This window comes from Schistocerca americana, chromosome 11 (genome assembly GCF_021461395.2).
Source record: "Schistocerca americana isolate TAMUIC-IGC-003095 chromosome 11, iqSchAmer2.1, whole genome shotgun sequence".
Classification (NCBI taxonomy): Eukaryota; Metazoa; Arthropoda; class Insecta; order Orthoptera; family Acrididae; genus Schistocerca; species Schistocerca americana.
This window is the reverse complement of record NC_060129.1, coordinates 142,956,947-142,984,857: the sequence shown is the minus strand read 5'-3', so window position 1 is coordinate 142,984,857 and position 27,911 is coordinate 142,956,947. Positions and strand designations below refer to the sequence as shown.

The following is a 27,911-nucleotide window of genomic DNA, read 5'->3' as shown; positions in this document are numbered from 1 at the left end:
ATTTTATGTTAAGCATGTAAGTGAGAAAACGTGTAGAAGTTTGAAGTTATGCTTAAAGTTTGCTGGAACTCACTAAGTGCTGTCATTATGAAATACTGAATGAATATACACAGGTTAACTAATTTGCACTCTATCTGAGGCAGAAGCAAATTTTTCACACATCTTAATGTGTATGATAAGATGAATCCTGAACTAGGTGTCATACACTGATATAATTTTACAGTACATTCAGTGCTAACTGCGGATACTGTCTGCAAAAACTGTGTTGTGAAGAAAGTGGGCAGTAAAGAAGTAATAAACTGAAATTTCTGATGCTGAACATTTACTGTGTGAACAGTGAAAATGTACTAAGTGATAAACTTCCTTTCCTTTCATTATTTGTGTGTGTGTGTGTGTGTGTGTGTGTGTGTGTGTGTGTGTGTGTGTGTGTGTGGGCGCGCGCCGTCAGTTGCACTGCCTCTAGACCTATACACAATTTCTAACTGTGATGTTTCACTTATTGTGCTAAAACTTTAATAGTAGAGTACACCTCTTAATGAGCAGATTATGGCACCATTTCTACTTTTTAAAGTTTATCAATAAGCGCAAAATATTGAAAACCAAATTTTTGTTGCTCCTGAAAGCTGTTCGATAGGCAACCTGCAAGTGGTACCAGGTTGCTTAGTACTACAGATATCTGTCTTATTATTTGCTTGAGATACTCCATGGACAGTGTGCAGCATTTGGAGCTTATCAGCAGGTGTACCCGCATCACTGCAGGTACTGCATGGAGCTACCAATGCTGTATGGAGTCTCAGAGCACACTGTCAAGGTGAATTTTCCAAAAAACTGAAACCTCTACACCCATCACGATGGGACCATATAATGGTTACATTCAAAGGTAATCACCACACAGATTTATACAGTTATCCCACTCGGAGATGAGTCGATCAATTCTTGTTTTGTACGCGATCGCCCACACAGATTTATCTGGCATCTAAGAGGGGCAGTAAAATGAAAACTGAACACCCGCCAGAACGGGAACACGGAACGTCTCCATTCAAAAGTAATCACCACATGTATTAACACATTTATCCCACTGGGGGACAAGATGATCCACTCCTGTTTTGTAGAATGCCATCAGCCACTGATGGATCCAAAACCGCACCCGTTCTTGCACTTCCTCATCAGACAAAGTGATGTCCATGTATGTCCTTCCTTAGAAAGCTGAAGATGTGAAAATCACACAGTGAAAATTACACACTGTATGGAGGATGTTGCAGTGCTTCCCAACCAAATCTCAGAAGCAAGCCTTCATCGGACTGGCAGTGTGAAGTCGCTCATTTTTGTGCCACAGGACTATTCCGTAAAACAGCAATTCGACAGCCAAAGGGAAAACGACGAAGCCAATAGTGGAAACATTCCACGTCTCCCCTGCCAAACAAATTCAAAGCCGCACACACAAGTTCTGATAAAGTCACAATTATATTCTTCCACTGCAGGGATCCTCTGCTTGTCGAGTTCCTCGAACGTGGAACCACAGTCAATGTGTAACTCTACGAAGACACTTTGCAGAAACTGCGGCGCACCATAAAGTCAAAACATCCGGGAATGACTACCACATCCCAGATAAAGCATGGACCTTTCACCATTTTCACAACTTGGCAACCTGAAGAAAAATGCGTGGACGTCAATTTCAGTCGAAAAAGGCAGTGCAAGAGTTGGAGCAGTTGCAGATCCAACAGTGAACGATTGCAGTCTACAAAACAAGAATTGATCATCTCATATCAGAGTGAGGTAACTGTATAAATCTGTGTGGTGATTACCTTCGAATGTAACCATTACATGGTCCCATCTCGGTGGGTGTATAGTTTTCAGTTTTTTGAAACATTCTTCCAGGAAACAGTGACGTATTAGTATTGCAATTATTTCGTAAACACAGTCATAGTCACATATATAAATTGTTACTTTTCAATTGTGGATCACTGGTTTCGATCTACTAAAGAGATCATCACCAGACCTTCATTCTTCGGTGGTAGTAGGAATCCCAGATGTGGAGCAGGGCCATCTGTGCCAGTGTTGAGAACACTGCTCCACGTCAGGAATGTAAGGCTGACGATGATCTCTTTAGTAGATCAAAACCAGTCATCCAGAAATAAAAAGTAACAACTTATACGAGTCCAGTCTGTGTTTACTAAACAATTTTCAGGTTTCATCTGGCTGCCCTTTTGGTATCCACTGAATATACATGTACGTAATCAAGAATATCAGGTTTCAGATAGATTATATAATGGTAAGACTGAGATTTAGGAACCAGGTTTTAAATTGTAAGACATTTCCAGGGGCAGATGTGGACTCTGACCACAATCTATTGGTTATGAACTGTAGATTAAAACTGAAGAAACTGCAAAAAGGTGGGAATTTAAGGAGATGGGACCTGGGTAAACTGAAAGAAGCAGAGATTGTACAGAGTTTCAGGGAGAGCATAAGGGAACAATTGACAGGAATGGGGGAAAGAAATACAGTAGAAAAAGAATGGGTAGCTCTGAGGGATGAGGTAGTGCAGGCAGCAGAGGATCAAGTAGGTAAAAAGATGAAGACTAGTAGAAATCCTTGGATAACAGAAGATATATTGAATTTAACTGATGAAAGGAGAAAATATAGAAATGCAGTAAATGAAGCAGGCAAAAAGGAATACAAACATCTCAAAAATGAGATCGACAGGAAGTGTAAAATGGCTACGCAAGGATGGCTACAGGATAAATGTAAGGATGTAGAGGCTTATCTCACTAGGGGTACGATAGATACTGCCTACAGGGAAATTAAAGAGACCTTTGGAGAAAAGAGAATCACTTGTATGAATATCAAGAGCTCAGTTCTAAGCAAACCAAGTTCCAAGCAAAGAAGGGAAAGCAGAAAGGTGGAGGGAGTATATAGTGGGTCTATACAAGGGCGATGTACTTGAGGACAATATTATGGAAATGGAAGAGGATGTAGATGAAGATGAAATGGGAGATACGATACTGCGTGAAGAGTTTGACAGAGCACTGAAAGACCTGAGTCGAAACAAGGCCCCCGGAGTAGACAATATTCTATTGGAACTACTGACGGTCGTGGGAGAGCCAGTCCTGACAAAACTCTACCATCTGGTGAGCAAGATATATGAGACAGGTGAAATACCCTCAGACTTCAAGAAGAATATAATAATTCCAATCCCAAAGAAAGCAGGTGTTGACAAATGTGAAAATTACCGAACTATCAGTTTAATAAGTCACAGCTGCAAAATACTAACGCGAATTCTTTACAGATGAATGGAAAAACTAGTAGAAACCAACCTCGGCGAAGATCAGTTTGGATTCCGTAGAAATATTGGAACACGTGAGGCAATACTGACCCTACGACTTATCTTAGAAGCTAGATTAAGGAAAGGCAAACCTACATTTCTAGCATTTTTAGACTTAGAGAAACCTATTGACAATGTTCACTGGAATACTCTCTTTCAAATTCTAAAGGTGGCAGGGATAGAATACAGGGAGCGAAAGGCTATTTACAATTTGTACAGAAACCAGAGGGCAGTTATAAGAGTCGGGGGACATGAAAGGGAAGCAGTGGTTGGGAAGGGAGTGAGACAGGGTTGTAGCCTCTCCCCGATGTTATTCAATCTGTATATTGAGCAAGCAGTGAAGGAGCTACCAAAAGAAAAATTCGGAGTAGGTATTAAAATCCATGCAGAAGAAATAAAAACTTTGAGGTTCACCGATGACATTGTACTTCTGTCAGAGACAGCAAAGGACTTGGAAGAGCAGTTGAACGGAATGGACAGTGTCTTGAAAGGAGGATACAAGATGAACATCAACAAAAGCAAAACGAGGATAATGGAATGTAGTCAAATTAAGTCGGGTGATGCTGAGGGAATTAGATTAGGAAATGAGACACTTGAAGTAGTGAAGGAGTTTTGCTATTTGGGGAGCAAAATAACTGACGATGGTCGAAGTAGAGAAGATATAAAATGTAGCATGGCAATGGCAAGGAAAGCATTTCTGAAGAAGAAAAATTTGTTAGCACTGAGTATAGATTTAAATGTCAGGAAGTCATTTCTGAAAGTATTTGTATGGAGTGTAGCCATGTATGGAAGTGAAACGTGGACGATAAATAGTTTAGACAAGAAGAGAACAGAAGCTTTTGAAATGTGGTGCTACAGAAGAATGCTGAAGATTAGATGAGTAGATCACATAACTAATGAGGAGGTATTGAATAGGATTGGGGAGAAGAGAAGTCTGTGGCACAACTTGACTAGAAGAAGGAATCGGTTGGTAGGACACGTTCTGAGGTATCAAGGGAGCACCAATTTAGTATTGGAGGGCAGCGTGGAGGGTAAAAATCGTAGAGGGAGACCAAGAGATGAATACACTAAGCAGATTCAGAAGGATGTAGGTTGCAGTAGGTACTGGGAGATGAAGAAGCTTGTACAGAATAGAGTAGCATGGAGAGCTGCATCAAACCAGAATGAGATTTTCACTCTGCAGCGGAGTGTGCGCTGATATGAAACTTCCTGGCAGATTAAAACTGTGTGCCCGACCGAGACTCGAACTCGGGACCTTTGCCTTTCGCAGGCAAGTGCTCTACCATCTGAGCTACCGAAGCACGACTCACACCCGGTACTCACAGCTTTACTTCTGCCAGTACCTCGTCTCCTACCTTCCAAACTTTCTTTCAGGAGTCTTAGTTCTGCAAGGTTCGCAGGAGAGCTTCTGTAAAGTTTGGAAGGTAGGAGACGAGGTACTGGCAGAAGTAAAGCTGTGAGTACCGGGTGTGAGTCGTGCTTCGGTAGCTCAGATGGTAGAGCACTTGCCCGCGAAAGGCAAAGGTCCCGAGTTCGAGCCTCGGTTGGGCACACAGTTTTAATCTGCCAGGAAGTTTCATATCTGCATCAAACCAGTCTCAGGACTGAAGACCACAACAACACAATCAAGAATATAATAAGACTTCATTGTTACCTGAAAGAAGCACAAAAAGTTTGTAATAGAAGACAATTATGTACGATTTTATAAAGAACCTATAGAAAGAAGTTGTGTTCCCGCCACGCAAACGCTCTCGACTGCTCACCCGGCACTGAGCTTGTCGAGGTAGCGCGTGTGGTGGCGGCGCCAGACGACGACCAACACGACGAGTGCGCCCAGGAAGACGGCGGCGAGGGCGCCGATGGCGATGGCCACTGCCGTCTCCATCCGCTCCAGGCCCACCGGCCGCGCCGGGGGCTCGTACAGGGCCTCCATCTCACTGCACGGTGTAGAATGGTCGTGTACAAATCCAAATAAACAGCACATTACGTGTATGTTTCTGTTCTACAGTTACAAGACAAATGACCTACTATGAAACAAACTATATATTGTCATCTCAGTCTTCAGGTGAACATAATTACCCCAACAGCCTAGCTCGAAAGGAGATATTCTGGGCCATCCCATTCAATACTGGTACTCCTGATCCCTCCGAAAAACAGCTCAGGTGTACACCACTTGTCACTCCGTAGTATCTTGGTCTCAAGTATATTAGTCAGGTATGAATATAATAGAAAGAAACATTCCACGACTTACCAAACGGGAAAGCGATGGTAGATCAGACATTTGCAAAGGCAAAGAGTTTGCAAAGGCAAAGAGTTTGCAAAGGCAAAGAGTTTGCAAAGGCAAAGAGTTTGCAAAGGCAAAGAGTTTGCAAAGGCAAAGAGTTTGCAAAGGCAAAGAGTTTGCAAGGCAAAGAGTTTGCAAAGGCAAAGAGTTTGCAAAGGCAAAGAGTTTGCAAAGGCAAAGAGTTTGCAAAGGCAAAGAGTTTGTAAAGGCAAAGAGTTTGTCGTGCGAGTGTATACCTGTTCCCTTTTCCCCCTAAGGTAAGTCTTTCCACTCCCGGGATTGGAATGACTCATTACTCTCTCCCTTAAAACCCACATCCTTTCGTCTTTCCCTCTCCTTCCCTCTTTCCTGATGAAGCAACCGTGGCGTTGCGAAAGCTTGATATTTGTGTGTATGTGTGTGTGTGTGTGTGTGTGTGTGTTTAATTGTGTCTGTCTACCAGCGCTTTCCCATTTGGTAAGTCACAGCATTTTTAATGTATTAATCAGGTAGTTAGACAAGGCAATGACATCCTAAATTGTGCCCTGAAATGAAATCCATTCTGTCCAACATTTTGCCCACGACAGCTAGAGCTTTTCGTTGCCCTCCCAATTTCTGCAATAACGTTGTCAGACAGACCCTATGCTGCTCCTGCACTCAACTGCTTGCCCTATGCCTCACACCCCTGTGTCTGTCCCCAATGTAAGACTTGCCCTATGCACCCTCCTACTGCCAACTTTACTAACCATATAACTGGCAAAACACGTGCAGTCAAAAGAAGAGCCACCTCTGAATGACATGTCATATATCAGCCATTATGTAAAACTGTATGGCCTTTTACATCGGCGTGACTACCACCAAGTCATCAGATAGGATGAATGGGCACAAGCAGAGGGTATTTCTTTAATTGTATGGCTAAGGCTCCCCGTCGGGCAGGTCATTCACCGGTGCCGGTCTTTCAGCTTGACACCACTTCGGTGACCTGCAGTCAATGAGGATGATAGGATGATGATGATGATGATGACAGCACAACACGCAGTCCCTAGCCGCAGAAAATTGCCCGACCCAGCCGGGAATCGAACCTGGGCGCCGAGGATTGACTATCTGTCACGCTGACCATTCAGTTACTGCGGGCGGACAACGAGCAGATGGTGTACGCTGGTAACACACAATATCCTGTTGCAGAGCATGCTCTACAACATAACAGCCATGACCTTGGTGTCTGTTTCACCACATGTGCCATCTACATTCTTCCCCCAGACACCAGTTTCTGAGAACTCTGCAAGTGGGAACTTGCACTCCACCATTTCCTTGACCCTCGCCATCCAACTTGCCTTAATTTACCTTAATTTCTTTGGTCTACTATTCCTTCACAGAAACTATTCCTTTCTTCACTTCCTTTTAATTTTCTATACCTTTCATTTACTGACTTCTGTATTAACCTATCATCCACCTTTAGGCTCTCACGTTTTCAAATTTCATCCACTGCAGTCATCAACAATTGGTCCTTTCTTCTCATCCCATCTGGTAAGTCTTTCCTGACCTGGGCTTCTGGGTGACTTCTGCAAACGCTGTTCCTTTTCCTAAACATCAACAGTCCTTTTCCTTTCCCACATCTTCCTTCCCCTTCAATCCATCTGCCAGAAGAAGGAGCCACTGGCCCTAAAAGCTTGCAAACTTTAATACCTTTATACTTGTGTTCTCCTGCTGCCACTTGGTGAGTAGATTCTTATTTATCCAATTATATTATATTTTCAAAAATCGAATATTCCATTGATATAAAACAAGCTATCAGTTGATCTATTTTGGTCCACAATTACTCGATGTACAAAGTCTGGCAAAAAGTAACCACATTAGGGGTACGACATTAATTTTTACTTCTTCACAAATTTTACATTATCCCCTCCAAAGCATCCATGCCATGATCGTTGGACTGCTCCATGCGAGTTTTTCATTGCTCAAAGCAATTTCCGATTTCTGAAAGCATGTTCATAGCCAAATGGCACGTACGTTGTAGTTGGCTTCTCCCACCCAACACCAGTGCCTCGGAACTGCGGTGATGGGAACTTGCACTCCAACACATCCTTTCATCACACCATCCCCCTGGACTGAACCTACGTTAATCAACCTCACTCCCATTTACTATTCAGTCTTCTCCATTTTCCCTCTCCTCTTTAGCCATTCACACATCTTTTCATCCTACATAGTTGTGTTTATCTTTATACTATATACCTCTTTACTTCTGTATGCATCCTCTTTGGTTTGAAGCTGGCACAGTAGTTAACAGTAGAATATCTTTGGCTTCCCTCTGACAACCATGCCTCCATCCTTGCTACCCTCCCTGTTTACCTTTCCCTCTTGCTTCATAACCTGGGTTGTGAGCAACTGAATCCACTTTCCCTTCTTCCCTTTTTTCCCCGCTCTCCTCCCTGATGAAGGAACAAAGTTCCAAAAGCTAAGAATGTAAATTTTCTGTTCTGTTTTGTGTATCTATCGGCTGTGCTGAGCTAAGTACTGGCCAGCCCCTCTATCTCTTTGTTAGTATTTGTTTCACATCTTTATATGAGATTTTCCTTTAATCATTTGCATAACATTATCATTGTCATCTATTACACAGGTTGTTCATTGTAAGCGAAGACACTGAAATATTTCAAAAACTACAAATTGGATCAAAAAAATTTATAATTACAATTTGTTTGTCCCTGAGGGGAACATCGAATGATACCACACCCAACACCACCCCGGTCCTCCAGACCCTGTGCATCGGAGGCAACTTTGAAATCTTTGTTGGGAACCCCCATTTTTTTATTGCAGAGTGTGATTCTACCAAAAAAACTACATGTTTCGCCTGAAGCATTTTCTCCGTTTCACTAAAGATCACGCTGCAGTTGGAGGAATAGAAATGGGTACACAATCATAATTTACGACATCTATTCAATGGTCCTTGAATATCCAATGCCACTTGGGACCACACATCCATGCTGGGAGGCTAGGACAGGCCAGTATTTCGTAACTTCTAATTGGAAAGCCCCATTCGCAACGTTGTATTCCTCCAACATATCAAACAGGGGACTACCCCCACGTGTCATCGTGGTCATGGCTCGACACGAACGAGACTCTACTTTTCCAAATTGGCGAAGTGTTTAATCGTAGCACTGCCAACTTCAATACACTTAGTGATCCACTTTTCAAATGACTGTACACGAGACAGAAGCATATCTGCAGGAATGTCAGAAGAGATGTTTCTGATGTGGTCAGTCCAGTCTTCATGGCCTGTTGGCTCCTGCTGGTACACTTTATCTTCTAAATAACCCCACAGAAAGAAATTCAGTGACCTAGCAACCTGTCGATTGACCGATCAGTGTAAACACGGTCTAATACCTCCCATGCTTCAATTGCATATGTGCTGGGTAACCATCGTGCTGAAACCAATTACACTGTTGAACATAAAATGCATCATCCTGCTGTAGTAACAATATTTCCTGTTCTAAAAATGTTCAGTATTTGCTTCCATTCAAACTGCCATCAATAAAATATGGAGCAATGAGTTTGCGCCCCATGATGACACACCATGTGTTAACCGATCAAGGACGTCGTGGTCAACTTGTCGTAACCAGTGGGGATGTTATGCCAGTCAACACTACCGTGGTTTATGAATGCAGACTCATCGGGAAATAGTACCTTGGCAAAGAACATGGGGATTGTTTGCGTTTGTTGATGAGCCTATTCACAAAACACTACTTGGTTATGGAAATCAATGCCATGAAGTTCTTGATGCAGTGAAATGGCTCTGAGCACTATGGGACTTAACATCTGAGGTCATCAGTCCCCTTGATGCAGTGACATGTGGTACGGATGATACTTATTATATGATACTTATGATGATTCTGCATTGTGACAATAGTACCCAAGGATACACAGGAATCGTGGTGTAATGTAATTGCTGGGCGCTTATTCGTGGTCTGTGGTGCACTGCAGCAAGTACAGATATTTTGTTATGTTCTGGTGTAACACATTTGCTTCGTTTACTTTTGGCAGTCTGTACACTGACATCAGACAAAGGCATTCACAACCTTGTAAAAGAACAAATGAGAGCTACCTTTCTCTGGAAAACGATCTGCATACAAGGCACCAGCACCCTCAACATTTCTCTTACATTCTTCATACAACAGGATCATTTCAAATTTTCCTTCTGTGATTGCAACATTCATTGTCTATTTACATGTCTGTTCTCCAAATGATAGGTGGGTGTGCAGGCAATTAACACTGTGCAAGTATTATTGTATTTAGAGCCACTATCCGTTCTACATCTGCATGATACATGAGCTCTGCTTGCAGCATACTGTCTGTTGTTATACATTGTAGTTCGCTACATGGCCATGGTGGTGCATCGAGTACTCTCCTGCTCAATATGTCTGAGGAATAAAATGTTGTGTATGGGATTTCCAATTAGAAGTTGCGAAATACTAGCCTGTCCTACCCTCGCAGCATGGAGATGGGCTCCCATGTGCCATTGGATACTCAAGGGCCACTGAGTAGCACGTTGTAAATTATGATTGTGTACCCATTTCTATTCCTCTGATTACAGTGCCATCTGTGGCAAAATGAAGAAAATGTTTCAGACAAATGTATGGAGATTTTGCCACAGAGTTGTAATTTGCAATAAAAACTGCGGGTTTCCAATGAAGATTCCAAAGTTACCTCCGCACCACCCATCCACAGGTTGGGGTGGCAGGTCGAGTTCGGTACCATTGGATGTACCCTTCTGAGACAAACAAATTGGAATTATAACCTTTTATTCCATCTGATTTGTAGTTTTCGAGCCTGTATACAGCGTGTTCATCAGTGAATGGTACAGTTTTGAAAATTAATAATGTATCAACTCATTACTTCACACTGGCCAATCTTATAGCATAAGTAGCGGCAACTGCAAAAGCTTTTAATGTGCTACCTGCTGTTCACCTTTCATGTCTACGTAGGCATAGGGGCTGATGTTCAACATTCGCCTTAGTCCTACCTGGTGTGGGTCCCACACAACTGAGCAATATTCTAGGATGGGCTGCACAAGTGATATGAAAGCAGTTTTCTTTGTAGACTGACTGCATTTCCCCAGTATTCTACCTGTAGACCAAAGTCTGCATCTGCTTTACCTACAACTGTGCCTATGTGACCCCAGTATATCACAGAATTTCTTAGGATATTGTTTTGTATTCCAATGTCATAGTTTGGTTGTACCCCAAGGTAGATGTTAATGTTGAAATGTCACTGTTTTGTTGTGAGTTGGCAAAGCCAACTAATGCAACTGGCAGAAAACTGCCTCTTGTGGTGGACTGATCTGTAGCATAGTCCGACAATCGCTTTGAAAACTTTGTGGGGTATTTTCAAAATGTCTCGATTTCCAATGATGATGTTGCACAGGAACCTACGAGTACGGTTTCAATTTTACAGAATATTTTGCTTTATAATGAAACATTCTGCACTATATGTTCCATTACGCCGCCATGTAGTTTTGAACACTCCACAACATCACAACATTTATCGAACATTGTTTTCCCAGTGGTTCCACCATCTTGTCTGATCATTTTTCATATTCACTTTCCATCATGCCCCACACAAACAGTTACCAACTACAGCACACAGTTGAAAAGCCACTGACACCAAAAGTACATTTTTGCCCTAAAGTTAATTTGAATTGTAACTAGGCCTACCACCCTGATAATGATAATGGACACAGGTTACAGGTAAGTAACATTCTGCTACAAATTATATCAGTATTTTCAAACTATGGAAAATTCTGGGTGGAATACAACAATATTGTGAAAAGACAATATAGTGGAGATACTGAGTCGTATTAGTTTCAGATATCATTAAGCAAGAGTCAAATGAAAGCAGCAATACACAAAATTTAGTACTCAGACAAATTCTGCTGCACAGACAATATTTCAAACAAAGCGATGTGGTAATTACAAAAATGTTTCACCAGTGGCTGGAGCAATACAGGAAACACCCCAGTATTCTTCTGGGATATAGACCTTGCAAATGTAAGTCTGGATAAAAAGGTCATCCACAATTTGAATCTGTCACTGTCACAATTTCATTCTAGTTTTGAGTGACTACATTGCCATTTACTCGATGTACTAGAATATTTTTCGGTTATAAAGAATGGGAAAAAGTTACCAGAATGTATAAATACCAATTTAAAATATATTCCTTGCAATTTGTTCGAACTGCATGGTATTCTCAAGGCACAAGGCAAAAATTATCATAACAACTACTGCAAACGGTGCTGGAAACATAATGAATTTTAGTTTGCTACAGGATATTTGTAAACATGTCAAATGAAAAATGACAATCTCAATGAAAATTACCTTGGCACTTGTGAGTTGTTGAACATCTATTTGTGGCATTCAGGTCCGTGCAAAATGCCGTAGTTGTCTGTAAGATCAGTACAAACACACGCACTGTAACTACTGTCACCAATGTCACACACTTGCTGGGTAGTGTCAGAAGTGGACATCTAATAACAACGACAAAGAGTCGTAAATCAGATAGGTGGGAGGTTTGCGCTAGACAATAGTCAGCCGTATATTTCAGCAAGGTACACTCCTGCAGTACAAATCTGAGGAGTTGAATTTTACAAATCAGTTACACGTTCTTCACTCAGAGTCAAACGAAATTAAAAGTAATGAAAGATATGAGTGGAAATGATAATTACCGTGTGTCCTTCGAAGAACTTTGTTTAGATTTTGTTTTGCTACGAACTTACATTTTTCTCGTTTTCCTTTCGTTTTACAGTGGTGCCAACGTAAGCTGATTGACTGGAACCTTGGCTATGCAGTGGTAAACTCGGTAGTTGGTAAACATGGTTACATTACGGCAGACGGCCAGTATTTGCAGGAAGACGTGTTGAGGATTGTTGATAGTTCTTGGTGTTGTTCTTTGCTGTGATGGAAAACAAGAAGAAACGTGTGGTTGCTCCCTCCGTGAAAGAGAATGGCGTTGAAGAAATTTCCATGGAAAATGAGGTATCCACAAATACAAACGCGCCGGATATCTTGCCTGGATTTAAAACGATGGACGAGTTTTTACAGGTTAGTAATCGTATCTTCAAGAATTAATTTGCTATTCATGTCAACCAAATTACATGATCAGTTTATTTGTATTTTAACGACAAAATTGTGTGGACAATGTCATTTAACTGAGAATTGATTTAATAAACGATGTATGTCAGTTTTGTGGCAAAGTAATTTTTGTAACGTATCTACCCAAATTTTTGCCCTTGTTGCCGTATTAGTTGTTATTGATCGATCTCTCTGTGTGCATATGGTACTACTTAATAGTAATACCGGTAATTATGGTATGCCTATTCATTGTTGATGCGGAAGCATCCCCAATGAAACTGAAAATGCGCCGGAAACCAGCATTGCAGATGGATAAATCCATCTAAAATCATAGAAAATAAATCAGTACTAATAACGTCCAACATGAACAACAAATGTCTACGTAACGAATCTTGCTATATGATCTGCAGCAGTTATTGAATGTTTCAATTAAACTCAGATCTTGGGAAAAACAATTCTTACTGCGAGAATATTAGGAGTCATATATTATACATTCTAGTCAGTACTCATGAAGCATTTGCTCAACTACAATTTTGTATGATAGTAATTTGTTCTGATTAATGTGATAAGCTCAGATTCTCTCTGGCATTAGAAGTCGATCTGAGGAGGATCGAGGAAGTTATCTTGCTCTCGTTACAGAGGCAGTTACAGAACCAGTATCCACACCTCCATCATATGTTTTATTGTTTGTTTTTTTTGTCACACCTTTTAGCAAAATGATACTCCTTTTTCAATGTAATCTTTCATTGTCTGATAACAATAATCTAATCTCCTCAGTCAGTTTATTGTACACTTTTATTCCTTGGTAGCAAACGTTGATTTGAGTTTTATATTCTTTCTTGCAAAATGTATGTTCAGTCATGATCTTGTTCCATGGTCACAGGTAGAGCACTACATACGAATATACCATACACCATGTCATGTACCGTATGTGCTACAATCATTTCTTGTCTTTTTATATTGACATGACTGCCAACCAGCTGTCTGTCGGAGTGAATGGCCACTGCGGAACTATACCCTAGAGCAAAGTGGACCACCCAGTGGCATAACATGCAGCTGAACATAACATGCTTGATTTGAGTGGCTGCTTCACGGCCTGGACCATCTGCATCCTTCCCTCCACCATCAACTTTTCTAATCACACAAATGGGAGTTACCGTTAGAGCACATCCTCCACTCCCAAAATCATCCTGTCCTCAACCTATTATAACCTGTCAGAGGTAGAAGTAACTTTGGGTGTGCCGCAGGGAAGTGTGTTGAGACCCTCGCTGTTTATGTTGTAGAGAATATTAATAGTACTGACAGGCTTTTTGCTGATTATGAGGTTATCTATAATGAATTACCATCTGGAAGAATCTGCACAAATATTCAGTCAGATCTTAAGATTTCCGCATGGTGCAGAGATTGCCAACTTGCTCTAAATGTTCAGAAATGTAAAATTTTGCACTTAACAATACAAAAAAACTGTAGTATCCTATTACTGTAATATCAATGAGTCACTGTTGAAATTGCCCAAATACCTGGGTGTAATGCTTTGTAGGGATATGAAATGGAATGATGACATAGGTTCAGTCATGGGTAAAGCAGATGGTAGACTGGGGGGGGGGGGGGGGGGGGGTTGGACTGTTTTTGGGGGAGGAGACCAAACAGCAAGGTCATTGATCTCATCGGATTAGGGAAGGACGGGGAAGGAAGTCGGCTGTGCCCTTTCAGGGAAACCATCCCGGCATTAGCCTGGATCAATTTAGGGACATCAGGATGGCCAGATGCGGGATTGAACTGTCGTCCTCCCGAATGCGAGTCCAGTTGGTAGACTTGGTTTTGTTGGTAGAATACTGAGGGAAATGCAGTTGGTCTGCAAAAGAGATTGCTTATAAATCACTCATGCGAACAGTTGTAGAACAGTGCTCAAGCGCGTTGTTCCCATACCAGATAAGACTAACAGGGGGTATTGAATGTATACAGAAGAGGACAGTACAAATGATCACAGGTCTGTTTAATTCATGGGAGAGTGTCACAGAGATACTGAAGGAACTGAACTGGCAGGCTCGTGAAGAGTCATTCTTCCCATGCTCCAAACATGAATGGACCACTAAGAAATGGTAATAACTGGTACAATGGGATGTACCCTCTGCCATGAACCTCATGGTTGTTGCAAAGTACAGATGTAGATATAGATGTTATACACATGTCAACCTTATTTTTGGATCATGTGAATTTTATTTCAGTTGACATATTTATTAGCAACAAGTATAGAATTGTGTTTTGTCTTCAAATTCATTACTTGTCTAGAATAAATCGGTTCACTTTCTTTGCACTGTTTTGTAAATATCTTTTGCCAATGCAGCTATATATGTCTACTTATTTCTTCTTAGTCTGTTGATTTTCTGTCATTCTTCGCAACAATGTAATCTTCCACTTGTCAATCTTGTCAATCCTCAAAATCTTCATGCCATCTTTCCCGTTTTCCTTCTCACCAATTTTCCATGTCTGATCCCTGGGAGCCAAAATGAAGTGTTCTTGTCCCTATTCGGAAATACAAAAGTGTCTGATTCCACCCGTGTGCTTTGACCCATGATGTCACAAATATGGTGGAAACGACCATACACTACGACTCCAATATGGCGCCTATGACCTCATGACGTAAACATGACCACAAATATGAAAATACATTGAAAAACCAACACACACATGTTCCACAAGAAACCTAATGAAACTAACGGGACAAGTGCGGGAAATTGTGGACAAGGTAAATATAAACAAATTTAGGCACACACCACCATGCTAAACCACACAAAACAACGAAAAAAGCCGAGAACACAAAACTCCCCAGATTCCACTAAACACAATATCCTCTGGAATCAGACACTTCCCTTGACCTACATAGCTCAACAGCAGCTCCCGATCCCACAAATAACACTTCCCTTGACCTATATAGCTCAACAGCAATTCCCGATACCAGAACACTCACAGCCACAACGACACGTTGGAATCAAACACTTCCCTTGACCTATATAGGTCAACAGAAACTACTGATACCAAATCATAAAACCCAAAACTACAATCACGTCCACAATCATCACTACCTCAAAAAAACACAACGAACCAACAAAATTGGAATCGAACTCGACCGGTTATCCTTACGACATCTCCACATACAGCTGTTCCTGGTCTGAGACACCAGAACTTTAGTAAGCCTCATTTCTTCACGACACACTGAACACTCACGACTTCACCCAAAAATCCGAATAGTTGAAGAAATTTTATTAGAGACAACATACTGTCCCCCATCATCGCTGACAACCAAAAACTGTTGATCTTGTCAGTCATATCCATACCTACCAAAGACATAAAAAAGCAATTTACCAAAATTCACACAAGATGAACAGAAAAAACTACGATAACATTGACATAAACAAAACTAAAATCGTTAACTCACTGAAAAATATTCCGCTGAAAGCACAGTCAGTACATATACCACACACGTGCAATGCTACCACGCAAATGAGCCCCATACACCACGTAACACGCTACCCATAAACACACCACTAGAAAGAACCGCCAACCTCAACAATACGCCACCTGTATACATGCCACACACGCAAACTAAGCCAAAAACATCACCTAACACACAACACACAAACACACAACCAGAGAGCACCACTGATCACATCAGAACGACACCTACAAACACGCCACTCTCACAAACTAAATTCCGCACTGTCATGACGCCACACACCACAACAGCCTTACGTCATGGGTCAAAGCCGATGGGTGGGATGGCGCGCTTCGGTTGACCCTCCCTCTTCTTATATGTTCGTAGCAGAGTCAGAACACCGACATTTCATCTGTCACCCGATTTATAGTGTGTTAATTAAACTGTATTATAACTCAGTCACCATTAATTATATTCTTTATGCAGAGGACCTGCAAAGCATTATCTCCATAGAACTGTACTTGGCCCTGGGAAGACTTGAACTCTTCTCCTTTGCAACTGTTATTGTTGGAAGGAAAAATGATATTTACTCTAATTGCGGAATGCATCATCATTTCATCATTGACTGTCTTGTATTTGTTTCAACTTCATAATTTGGAGTAGATACAACTTAGTCAAATATGACATCAGCCCAAAGACATGAGAAGAAGTAAGTGACATTTTATTTTAGAGCTTCCATTGATCATTACTGTTTTAATCCTTGGAAAGGGTGTCTGCTTCTCGACAGTCAAGACACCACCCAGCCGTGACACCAAACATAAAAGGCCCTGCTGATAGCAGCTGACAACATTCACTCGCCGTCACACCTTGCCAATTTCTCAAACTGCACACCTCTCTGTTCAACTCTGCATAAATGTGAAACAAAACAACTGCACACAACATGTGTTTCATGATTTAAGCACTACCTAATATTACTTTTACTCTTTTGTCATGATCATCTTTCCTTATCATAAATAGGGAGTAGGAAATGTCATTTGCCTGAACAGCATGTAACACTACACTACACACTGCTCATTTGAAACAGGTTTGCTAGGTTTAATGTATGCCACTGTTTCTATAAAGCCTCATTACTAAGTGCCATGGGCCAGGATTTTTGTAACTTGGATCCAATTTCTTGCTCATTTTCCATCATTTACCTTACCACAGATGCTGTATACTTTCGCTCAGTAAGGTAGAGGCACTAGTCTTTGGCAGTGCCCCAGTTTTTGAGACTTCTCAGTATTTGTTAAATGTTAATGAAAGTAAAACCATTGTCTTTGGTGTGGATATTGGAAAATTTTGTGCCTTACTATATGGCAACCTTGTAGATTAGCAGCAGACGTACTCAGCTGTTTCAGAGGAAAAATAAATTGTGACATGATTGTTAATGTTCTGATAGTACATCTACATCCATACTCCGCAAGCCACCTGATGGTGTGTGGCGGAGGGTACTTTGAGTACCTCTATCGGTTCTCCCTTCTATTCCATTCTCGTATTGTTCGTGGAAAGAAAGATTGTCGGTATGCCTCTGTGTGGGCTCTAATCTCTCTGATTTTATCCTCATGGTCTTTTCACGGGATATACGTAGGGGGGAGCAATATACTGCTTGACTCCTCGGTGAAGGTATGTTCTCGAAACTTCAACAAAAGCCCGTACCGAGCTACTGAGCGTCTCTCATGCAGAGTCTTCCACTGGAGTTTTACATCACTCCTAATACCTTCTCCCAGATAATTCACAGAATTAACTGCTTCCAGTTGCTGACCTGCTATATTGTAGCTAAATGATAAAGGATCTTTCTTTCTTTCTATGTATTCGCAGCACATTACACTTGTCTACATTGAGATTCAATTGCCATTCCCTGCACCACGCATCAATTCGTTGCAGATCCTCCTGCGTTTCAGTACAATTTTCCATTGTTACAACCTCTCGATATACCACAGCATCATCCGCAAAAAGCCTCGGTGAACTTCCGATGTTATCCACAAGGTCGTTTATGTATATTGTGAATAGCAACGGTCCTACGACACTTCCCTGCGGCACACCTGAAATCACTCTTACTTCAGAAGACTTCTCTCCATTGAGAATGACATCCTGGATTCTGTTGTCTAGGAACTCTTCAATCCCATCACACAATTGGTCTGATAGTCTGTACGCTCTTACTTTGTTCATTAAACGACTGTGGGGAACTGTATCGAACGCCTTGTGGAAGTTGAGAAACACGGCATCTACCTGGGAACCCGTGTCTGTGGCCCTCTGAGTCTCGTGGACGAATAGCGCGAGCTGGGTTTCACATGATTATCTTTTTCGAAACCCATGCTGATCCCTACAGAGTAGATTTCTAGTCTCCAGAAAAGTCATTATACTCGAACATAATACGTGTTCCAAAATTCTACAACTGATCGACGTTAGAGATATAGGTCTATAGTTCTGCGCATTTGTTGGACGTCCTTTCTTGAAAACGGGGATGACCTGTGCCCTTTTCCAATCCTTTGGAACACTAGCTCTTCTAGAGACCTACGGTACACCACTGCAAGAAGGGGGCAAATTCCTTCGCGTACTCTGTGTAAAATCGAACTTGTATCCCATCAGGTCCAGTGGCCTTTCCTCTTTTGAGTGATTTTAATTGTTTCTCTATCCCTCTGTCATCTATTTCGATATCTACCATTTTGTCATCTGTGCGACAATCTAGAGAAGGAACTACAGTGCAGTCTTCCTCTGTGAAACAACTTTGGAAAAAGACATTTAGTATTTCGGCCTTTAGCCTGTAATCCTCTGTATCAGTACCGCTTTGGTCACAGAGTGTCTGGACATTTTGTTTTGATCCACCTACCACTTTGACATATGACCAAAATTTCTTAATATTTTCTGCCAAGTCAGTACACAGAACTTTACTTTCGAATTCCCTGAACGCCTCTTGCATAGCCCTCCTCAACTACATTTCGCTTCGCGTAATTTTTGTTTGTCTGCAAGGCTTTCGCTATGTTTATGTTTGCTGTGAAGTTCGCTTTGCTTCCTCAGCAGTTTTCTAACTAGGTTGTTGTACCACGGTGGCTCTTTTCCATTTCTTACAATCTTGCTTGGCACATACTCATCTAATGCATATTGTACGATGGTTTTGAACTTTGTCCACTGATCCTCAACACTATCTGTACCTCAGACAAAACTTTTGTGTTGAGCCATCAAGTACTCTGAAATTTGCTTTTTGTTAAGACAGTTAGTAGAGACAAATGTTAAAGTAAAACTAGTCTTCAATGCATAATGTGCAACATTTTCGAATTAAATTTAGTAATAGTATTATGCTGGACTGGTCCATGATACTGTAGGAGGTAAAGCAGCTTGTTAAAAAAGATTAATCCCAGCTGTTAATGTTAAGGATGGGTGTACAAGACTGGTTCATTGTTTTCTGTGGCATTTCAGTCTTTAACGTTGTCTGTCAGTTACTAGTACCTTTTGTTATTTTTACGTCAGTGTAAAGAATACGAGTGATAAAAATTTCTTACTTTACGGATTCCTCTCTCAGAATTTCGTGTTTGCAAATGTTGGTTCCAGCCTTTGACCTGGTGCCAGTCAGTGGAACAACTGACTGTCAATAACAGGAGCATTGAAAGATTACAATCCTGAGCAAATGACAAAAGCTTTGGAAGCTGTCCAGGCAGGCACCCTAATGGCTACGGCAACCAAAGAGCTTGGTGTGGCAAGTGTGACATTGCATTATAAAGTAAGACAGCAAACGTCCCTATTGCATAACTTTGGTCCTTCTGTTATGCTTACTGAGGATTGGGTAAATATTCTATTACGCTGGCTTTTGTCAACTGCAAACGTGCACTGTCCAGTAGCAAAGGAAGTATTGCTGGACAATGAACAGCAAATAATAAGCAAAATCAAAAGAAAAAAGCACTTTACTGAAGTAAGACAAGGCAGTACGAGCTATATATCACTTATGAAAAGGCATCCAATTCTGTGTTACAGAATGGCACAAAACTTGGGAACTATGCACGAAAAGACCACTGAGCAACAAATATGTAACTCGTTTGTAGAAATAGAATGGCATTTGGGGGGAAAATTGGGAACAGCAAGTGACACAAGTAGAGTTTCTAACTCAGATGAAACTGCACTTTTGTTTGTCACTGCCTAAAGGGGAAAAGTAGTCAGCTATAAGGGGAATGAATTTGTATACAATGCTGGCAATTCTGAGAAAGAAAATGTTACTGTACTTGTAACAACAGATTCTGCTGATAAGCTTGCTCCTCTGATGTGTGTGTGTGTGTGTGTGTGTGTGTGTGTGTGTGTGTGTTTCCTAAAATCGTGTCCTGAAATGAGGTTCATTCTATCCAGCATTGTGTTCACCACACCTAGAATAGCTTTTTGTTGCCCTCCCAATCCCCGCAATATCCTTGTCAGGCCCTATACTCCTTTTGCACTCATCTGCCTGTGCTACGACTCCTACCCTAGTGATCATCCCCACTGCAAGTCTTGCCAATTTCACCCAAGACAAGGCTGTAGCCTTTTGCCCCTACTCTTCAATCTGTACATCGAGGAAGCAATGATGGAAATAAAAGAAAGGTTCAGGAGTGGAATTAAAATACAAGGTGAAAGGATATCAACGATACGATTTGCTGATGACATTGCTATCCTGACTGAAAGTGAAGAAGAATTAAATGATCTGCTGAACGGAATGAACAGTCTAATGAGTACACAGTACGGTTAGAGAGTAAATCGGAGAAAGACGAACGTAATGAGAAGTAGTAGAAATGAGAACAGCGGGAAACTTAACATCAGGACTGATGGTCACGAAGTCAGTGAAGTTAAGGAATTTTGCTACCTAGGCGGTAAAATAACCATGACGGACGGAGCAAGGAGGACATCAAAAGCAGACTCGCTATGGCAAAAAAGGCATTTCTGGCCAGGAGAAGTCTACTAATATCAAATACCGGCCTTAATTTGAGGAAGAAATTTCTGAGGATGTACATCTGGAGTACAGCATTGTATGGTAGTGAAACATGGACTGTGGGAAAACCGGAACAGAAGAGAATCGAAGCATTTGAGATGTGGTGCTATAGACGAATGTTGAAAATTAGGTGGACTGATAAGGTAAGGAATGAGGAGGTTCTACGCAGAATTGGAGAGGAAAGGAATATGTGGAAAAGACCGATAAGGAGAAGGGACAGGATGGTAGGACATCTGCTAAGACATGAGGGAATGACTTCCATGGTACTAGAGGGAGCTGTAGAGGGCAAAAACTGTAGAGGAAGACAGAGATTGGAATACGTCAAGCAAATAATTGAGGACGTAGGTTGCAAGTGCTACTCTGAGATGAAGAGGTTAGCACAGGAAAGGAATTCGTGGCGGGCCACATCACCACATCAAACCAGTCAGTAAACTGATGGAAAAAGAAAAGAAGAAGAAAAAAAGAAAAACACCACCTGTACCAGCCCTATAACTGGGAAAACTTATACTGTCAAAGGGAGAGCCATCTGTGAAACAACACGTCATTTACCACCTGTTATGCAAACATTTTTCAGCATTTAGGATCGTCGTGACTACCACCAAGTTATCACTTAGGATGAATTGATATAGTCAGAGGGTGAATACCGGCAGCACACAATATCCTGTTACAAGGTGTGCTCTACAGTATGACAGTCACGACCTCAGTGCCTGTTTCACCACATGTGCCGTCTTGGTTCTTCCAGCACACACAAGTTTCTCATAACTCTGCAGCCACCCACCTTGCCTCGATTTACATTAATTTCTTTGCTCTCATAATTTATTGTCAATAACTACTAAGGGAAAGCAGAAAGGTGGAAGTAGTATATAGAGGGTCTATACAAGGGCCCTCCACGCTGCCCTCCAATACTAAATTGGTGATCCCTTGATGCCTCAGAACATGTCCTACCAACCGATCCCTTCTTCTGGTCAAGTTGTGCCACAAACTTCTCTTCCCCCAATCCTATTGAATACTTCCTCATTAGTTATGTGATCTACCCATCTAATCTTCAGCATTCTTCTGTAGCACCACATTTCAAAAGCTTCTATTCTCTTCTTGTCCAAACTATTTACCGTCCATGTTTCACTTCCATACATGGCTACACTCCATACAAATACTTTCAGAAATGACTTCCTGACACTTAAATCTAAGCTCGATGTTAACAAATTTCTCTTCTTCAGAAACGCTTTCCTTGCCATTGTCAGTCTACATTTTATATCCTCTCTGTAGAAGGATGTAGGTTGCAGTAGGTACTGGGAGATGAAGAAGCTTGCACAGGATAGAGTAGCATGGAGAGCTGCATCAAACCAGTCTCAGGACTGAAGACCACAACAACAACAACAACAACATACAAGGGCGATGTACTTGAGGACAATATTATGGAAATGGAAGAGGATGTAGATGAAGATGAAATGGGAGATATGATACTGCGTGAAGAGTTTGACAGAGCACTGAAAGACCCAAGTCGAAACAAGGCCCCCGGAGTAGACAACATTCCATTAGAACTACTGATAGCCTTGGGAGAGCCAGTCCTGACAAAACTCTACCATCTGGTGAGCAAGATGTACGAGACAGGCGAAATACCCTCAGACTTCAAGAAGAATGTAATAATTCCAATCCCAAAGAAAGCAGGTGTTGACAGATGTGAATATTACCGAAATATCAGTTTAATAAGTCACAGCTGCAAAATACTAACGCAAATTCTTTACAGACGAATGGAAAAACTGATAGAAGCCAACCTCGGGGAAGATCAATTTGGATTCCGTAGAAATGTTGGAACACGTGAGGGAATACTGACCTTACGACTTATCTTAGAAGAAAGATTAAGGAAAGACAAACCTACGTTTCTAGCATTTGTAGACTTAGAGAAAGCTTTTGACAACGTTGATTGGAATACTCTCTTTCAAATTCTGATGGTGGCAGGGGTAAAATACCGGGAGCGAAAGGCTATTTACAATTTGTACAGAAAGCAGATGGCAGTTATAAGTGTCGAGGGGTATGAAAGGCAAGCAGTCGTTGGGAAGGGAGTGAGACACGGTTGTAGCCTCTCCCCGATGTTATTCAATCTGTATATTGAGCAAGCAATAAAGGAAACAAAAGAAAAGTTCGGAGTGGGTATTAAAATCCATGGAGAAAAAATAAAAACTTTGAGGTTCGCTGATGACATTGTAATTCTTTCAGAGACAGCAAAGGACTTGGAAGAGCACTTGAACGAAATGGACAGTGTCTTGAAAAGAGGGTATAAGATGATCATCAACAAAAGCAAATCGAGGATAATGGAATGTAGTCGAATTAAGTCGGGTGATGCTGAGGGTATTAGATTAGGAAATGAGACGCTTAAAGTAGTAAAGGAGTTTTGCTATTTGGGGAGCAAAATAACTGATGATGGTCGAAGTAGAGAGGATATAAAATGTAGCCTGGCAATGGGAAGGAAAGCGTTTCTGAAGAAGAAAAATTTGTTAACATCGAGTATAGATTTAAATGTCAGGAAGTCGTTTCTGAAAGTATTTGTATGGAGTGTAGCCATGTATGGAAGTGAAACGTGGACGATAAATAGTTTAGACAAGAAGAGAATAGAAGCTTTCGAAATGTGGTGCTACAGAAGAATGCTGAAGATTAGATGGGTAGATCACATAACTAATGAGAAGGTATTGAATAGAATTGGGGAGAAGAGGAGCTTGTGGCACAACTTGACTAGAAGAAGGGATTGGTTGGTAGGACATGTTCTGAGACATCGAGGGGTCACCAATTTAGTATTGGAGGGCAGCGTGGAGGGTAAAAATCGTAGAGGGAGACCAAGAGATGAATACACTAAGCAGATTCAGAAGGATGTAGGCTGCAGTAGGTACTGGGAGATGAAGAAGCTTGCACAGGATAGAGTAGCATGGAGAGCTGCATCAAACCAGTCTCAGGAGTGAAGACCACAACAACAACAACAACAACAACTACTACTACTACTACTACTACTACTACTCCATTCTTGACTCTTGTTTAGTTTCCTGTATCCTGTATTTTCTGACCTGTCTATTTTTCCCTCCTCCATTCTATACCACACTCAGTGCACTTAGCCATCCACTCTTGTTAACTCGTGCACGATGTTTCAGTAGTAATCTCTGTCTTGTGTATTACTGTATTTTTCACCTTTAAGCTCTCATGTTTTCAGATCTCATCCTGTCTAGTCCCCAAGAGATCAGCCTTTCCATCTCATCCTGTCCAGTAAGTCTCCCCTGACTTGGCATTATGGGTGACTTTTCCAACCTCATTCCATTTCCTAGACCTCACCATTCCTTTTCCTTCACTCCTCTTTCTTCCCCTGCAACCCTTTTGCCAGAAGGGGAGTCACTGGCTCTGTACAATTGCAGCAATGTGTGGAGTTACAAATTTAAATCACAATCATGACTGCACTAACCATTATCCCCACCATCCCCTACATGTCCATCAAGGAAAAACATGATAGACCATTGCTGCTAGTGTTCAGTTATCTGAGGCAGAAACACGTCTTCCAGGTACTCATAGAATCTGGGACAATGCATCCAACAACTTTCAGATTATCAATTCCCCAATGTTCTTCGTGTGCTGTTAGTTATTACACCAGGAATTATCTCCCTCAAGAACACGGGGGATTGGATGATAAGAAAAAGTTGTTGAATGTGTGGTCCCATTTTCTATGAGTACATGGCAAATGTGTTTTTACCTCAAATAACTGAACAAGAAATCGAATGTCGTCTCATGTTTTTCATTGATGAACATGTAGGGGAAAGGGAGGCATAATGTCATAGCAGCCATTTGAATTTGCTAGTATGTACAGTGTTGAAATTCTAATGAAATTGCATAAAGGCGCCACTCAAAACCCCCTCAGTCAGTCATTTGAAGGAGCCAAGATATTTCTCGTCTTGCAGTCATGTTTTGTTTCCTTTTGAGACCTTTTATCTAAGGTAACTTCACACTCCATGTATTTATTACAAATTTACATCACAAGTTAGGTTGTTGTAAAATAATTGTTATGAAAGAGTGGTGACAGCCACACATTCTCCTGTCGATGATTGCTTCATTGGACATCGTCACCAACTAACAACTATTTTTGTGGAATAGTGTGTAGGCAGGCACAATCCTCAGCCAGTGACTAATATACATACCCTGAATTGTTACATTTTTTCTGTCGTTTATGTGAACAAATATTAAATACTGACAATGAGAAGGTCTTTAGAGGGTTTCAGTCATTTTCACCTCAAAAACAAGAAAAATAAATTTATGACCATGTCCTGTTGTTGCACAGAATATTTTTGTGTGTGGGAGTTAAGGATTTGCGGTGCAGATCATTTCAACTGTCTGAGAGGAATAATGTTTCATATAACTTTAATAAGAATATCAAAATTGCTACAAAGGAGTGGGTTGTGTGTAGGTACATGGTGAAAGACCCCCGTGGATATGGTAAAGTTAAAATTTATGAAACAGCAATAATGACAGAAACAAAGACCAACCGTAAGTGTCGGCAAAGACATTAATTATGAATGCGCAGTAGCGAACAGACTAATGAACGAATATCATCATTCACTTTTCTTTGTACGTGGTTTTTGTTTCTCTCTATTGCTTGAAGTATGACTGCTACGAGTGTTTTGTGTTATAAGTGATTCTGAATAAGAGAAGACTAAGTATTTTTATTGAAGTGAAGTGGTGCTAAGTTGGGAGAATTCCCTTCATATTGAAAGGCAGTGGTGTCCTTGGAGTCAGCTGCCTGTGTCTACAATTGAAATGTATGAGAGGAAGTCCACAGTCCTATTTCGTCAGATTAACAGAAATATAAGAGCTTTTAGAAGGCGAAAATGTATAGTGATGGACACACACACACACACACACACACACACACACACACACACACACACACACAGAGAGAGAGAGAGAGAGAGAGAGAGAGAGAGAGAGAGAGAGGCGATGCAAGGTAAAGTGACGAAGAATAGCACAATTTCGTACACGTAGAAGATTTACTAATAATTCAGTTGTACTATCCTTCAATTTTTTCCATTTTATTTATATCATTTTATTATTATTATATTATTATTATTATTGTTATACAGTTGCTGTTTTCTGGAAAAGATTTCCAACATTGCAGTTGAGGTCAGGTGCCCAGGATATGAAGTGTGAACCCACAAATATGTTGCTGTTGACAAAGTTGAAAATGACTGTGTGAAAGCTGTGCCTAAATTTTTTTACTTTTTCTTGGTAGTAATAATGAAATTTTCATAAAAAAAAAGTAAATAGTATTTGTATTATGTAATAATTTTTTAATTCTCTGTATGTAAATTGTTCTGTAAATGAGTTCTTTTTCCCCCAGTACACTTCCTCAGAGTTAAAACTGGATTTTCTCAATTTGTTTAGACCTTTTGAGCTATCTGGCCACTATGCCCTTCCTGTTGGGCATGATGGCCACTCTGGCATTTTCCACATTTGTGCTGTTCCTGTATTTTGACACTCATTCAAGTTCTGTCCGTCAAACGGTAAAGTGCTTACTGCAGTTTTCTCTAACTGAGCACACATTTTCATACCATAGAATGATGTAGAATACTTTAAATCTCTGTTAACTTAACTGTCAATAAGTGATGTATATGAATGTCAATAGCTGGTACTGGTACACATGAAAATCTGGAATCTCAAGGACTTGTGCTGCCATCTTCTTCCTGGGTGGTGCAAGCAGTCATAGGTGAAAAGTTACTCTTAGATAGCTCTTGATTAGATTCTTCAGGAATGGCTTGAGAACGTTTTAGGAGAGACATAAACTTCTCGCAATACACAATTTTGATTCTTCCCTATGTGTTCAGTCTTCAGTGTGATACATTTTCTGCAATGGTGGAGGACTTGACAGAGGCTTTGACGGAGGCCTTGGATGCAGAAATTTGCATTTTGGCTGTTTGGGAACTGTTCCACCTCAAAAATCACTTTACCGTTGTTATGGAAATGCCTGCCGCACAATGGTTTCATTGTCTGAGGAAGGAGCGAGAAGTAAGTGAATCTCGTGTCAGGACAATAAGGGGGATGAGGCAGAATTAGACAGGCCAAAGCAGTAGTATGTGTGACCGTGTGGTGTGCAGATTGAAATGGGGTACAGTCACGGATGAGAAACACCCCCCTCACAGAGCTTCCATGCGAAGATAGGCAACATCAAGGTCAATGGGAGTCAAGGAGCGCCGTGGTCCCGTGGTTAGCGAGAGTAGCTACGGAACAAGAGGTCCTAGGTTCAAGTGTTCCCTCGAGTGAAAAGTTTAATTTTTTATTTTCAGTTTATGTGACAAACTCTTATGTTTTCATCACTTTTTTGGGAGTGATTATCACATCCACAAGAAAACCTAAATCGGGCAAGGTAGAAGAATCTTTTTACCCATTCGCCAAGAGTACAAGTTAGGTGAGTCGACAACATATTCCTGTCATGTGACGCACATGCCGTCACCAGTGTCGTATAGAATATATCAGACGTGTTTTCCTGTGGAGGAATCGGTTGACCTATGACCTTGCGATCAAATGTTTTCGGTTCCCATTGGAGAGGCATGTCCTTTCGTCTACTAATTGCACGGTTTTGCGTTGCAGTCGCAAAACACAGACACTAAACTTATTACAGTGAAGAGAGACGTCAATGAACGAACGGACAGATCATAACTTTGCGAAAATAAAGAAAGTAAAATTTTCAGTCGAGGGCAGACTTTAACCAGGGACCTCTTGTTCCGCAGTCACTCACGCTAACCACGGCACCATGG

At 41.1% G+C, this 27,911-nt stretch overlaps 2 protein-coding genes across 6 annotated transcripts in view; one reads left to right on the top strand and one right to left on the bottom strand.

Moving 5' to 3' along the window:
• The window catches only part of LOC124553777 (transmembrane protein 98-like), a 78,579-nt gene extending 66,207 nt beyond the window's left edge, over window positions 1-12,372 (bottom strand). The window contains exons 1-3 of one of the 4 annotated variants that reach the window (XM_047127716.1): window positions 12,301-12,372; window positions 11,954-12,020; window positions 5,086-5,259 (exon numbers count right to left, since the gene is read on the bottom strand). In XM_047127716.1, coding sequence (XP_046983672.1) covers window positions 5,086-5,259; window positions 11,954-11,979 — 200 coding nt within the window. In that variant the 5' untranslated portion in view covers window positions 11,980-12,020; window positions 12,301-12,372. Of the gene's footprint in view, window positions 1-5,085; window positions 5,260-11,953; window positions 12,205-12,300 lie in introns of all 4 variants that reach the window. The other 3 variants (XM_047127714.1, XM_047127715.1, XM_047127717.1) reach the window with 3 other exon arrangements.
• Window positions 12,373-12,442: 70 nt separating this feature from the next.
• Window positions 12,443-27,911, top strand: part of LOC124553776 (exosome component 10) — a 191,931-nt gene continuing 176,462 nt past the window's right edge. For both annotated transcript variants that reach the window (XM_047127713.1, XM_047127712.1), the window contains exon 1: window positions 12,443-12,676. In XM_047127713.1, the coding sequence (XP_046983669.1) occupies window positions 12,533-12,676 (144 nt within the window). In that variant the 5' untranslated portion in view covers window positions 12,443-12,532. The remainder of the gene's footprint in view (window positions 12,677-27,911) is intronic.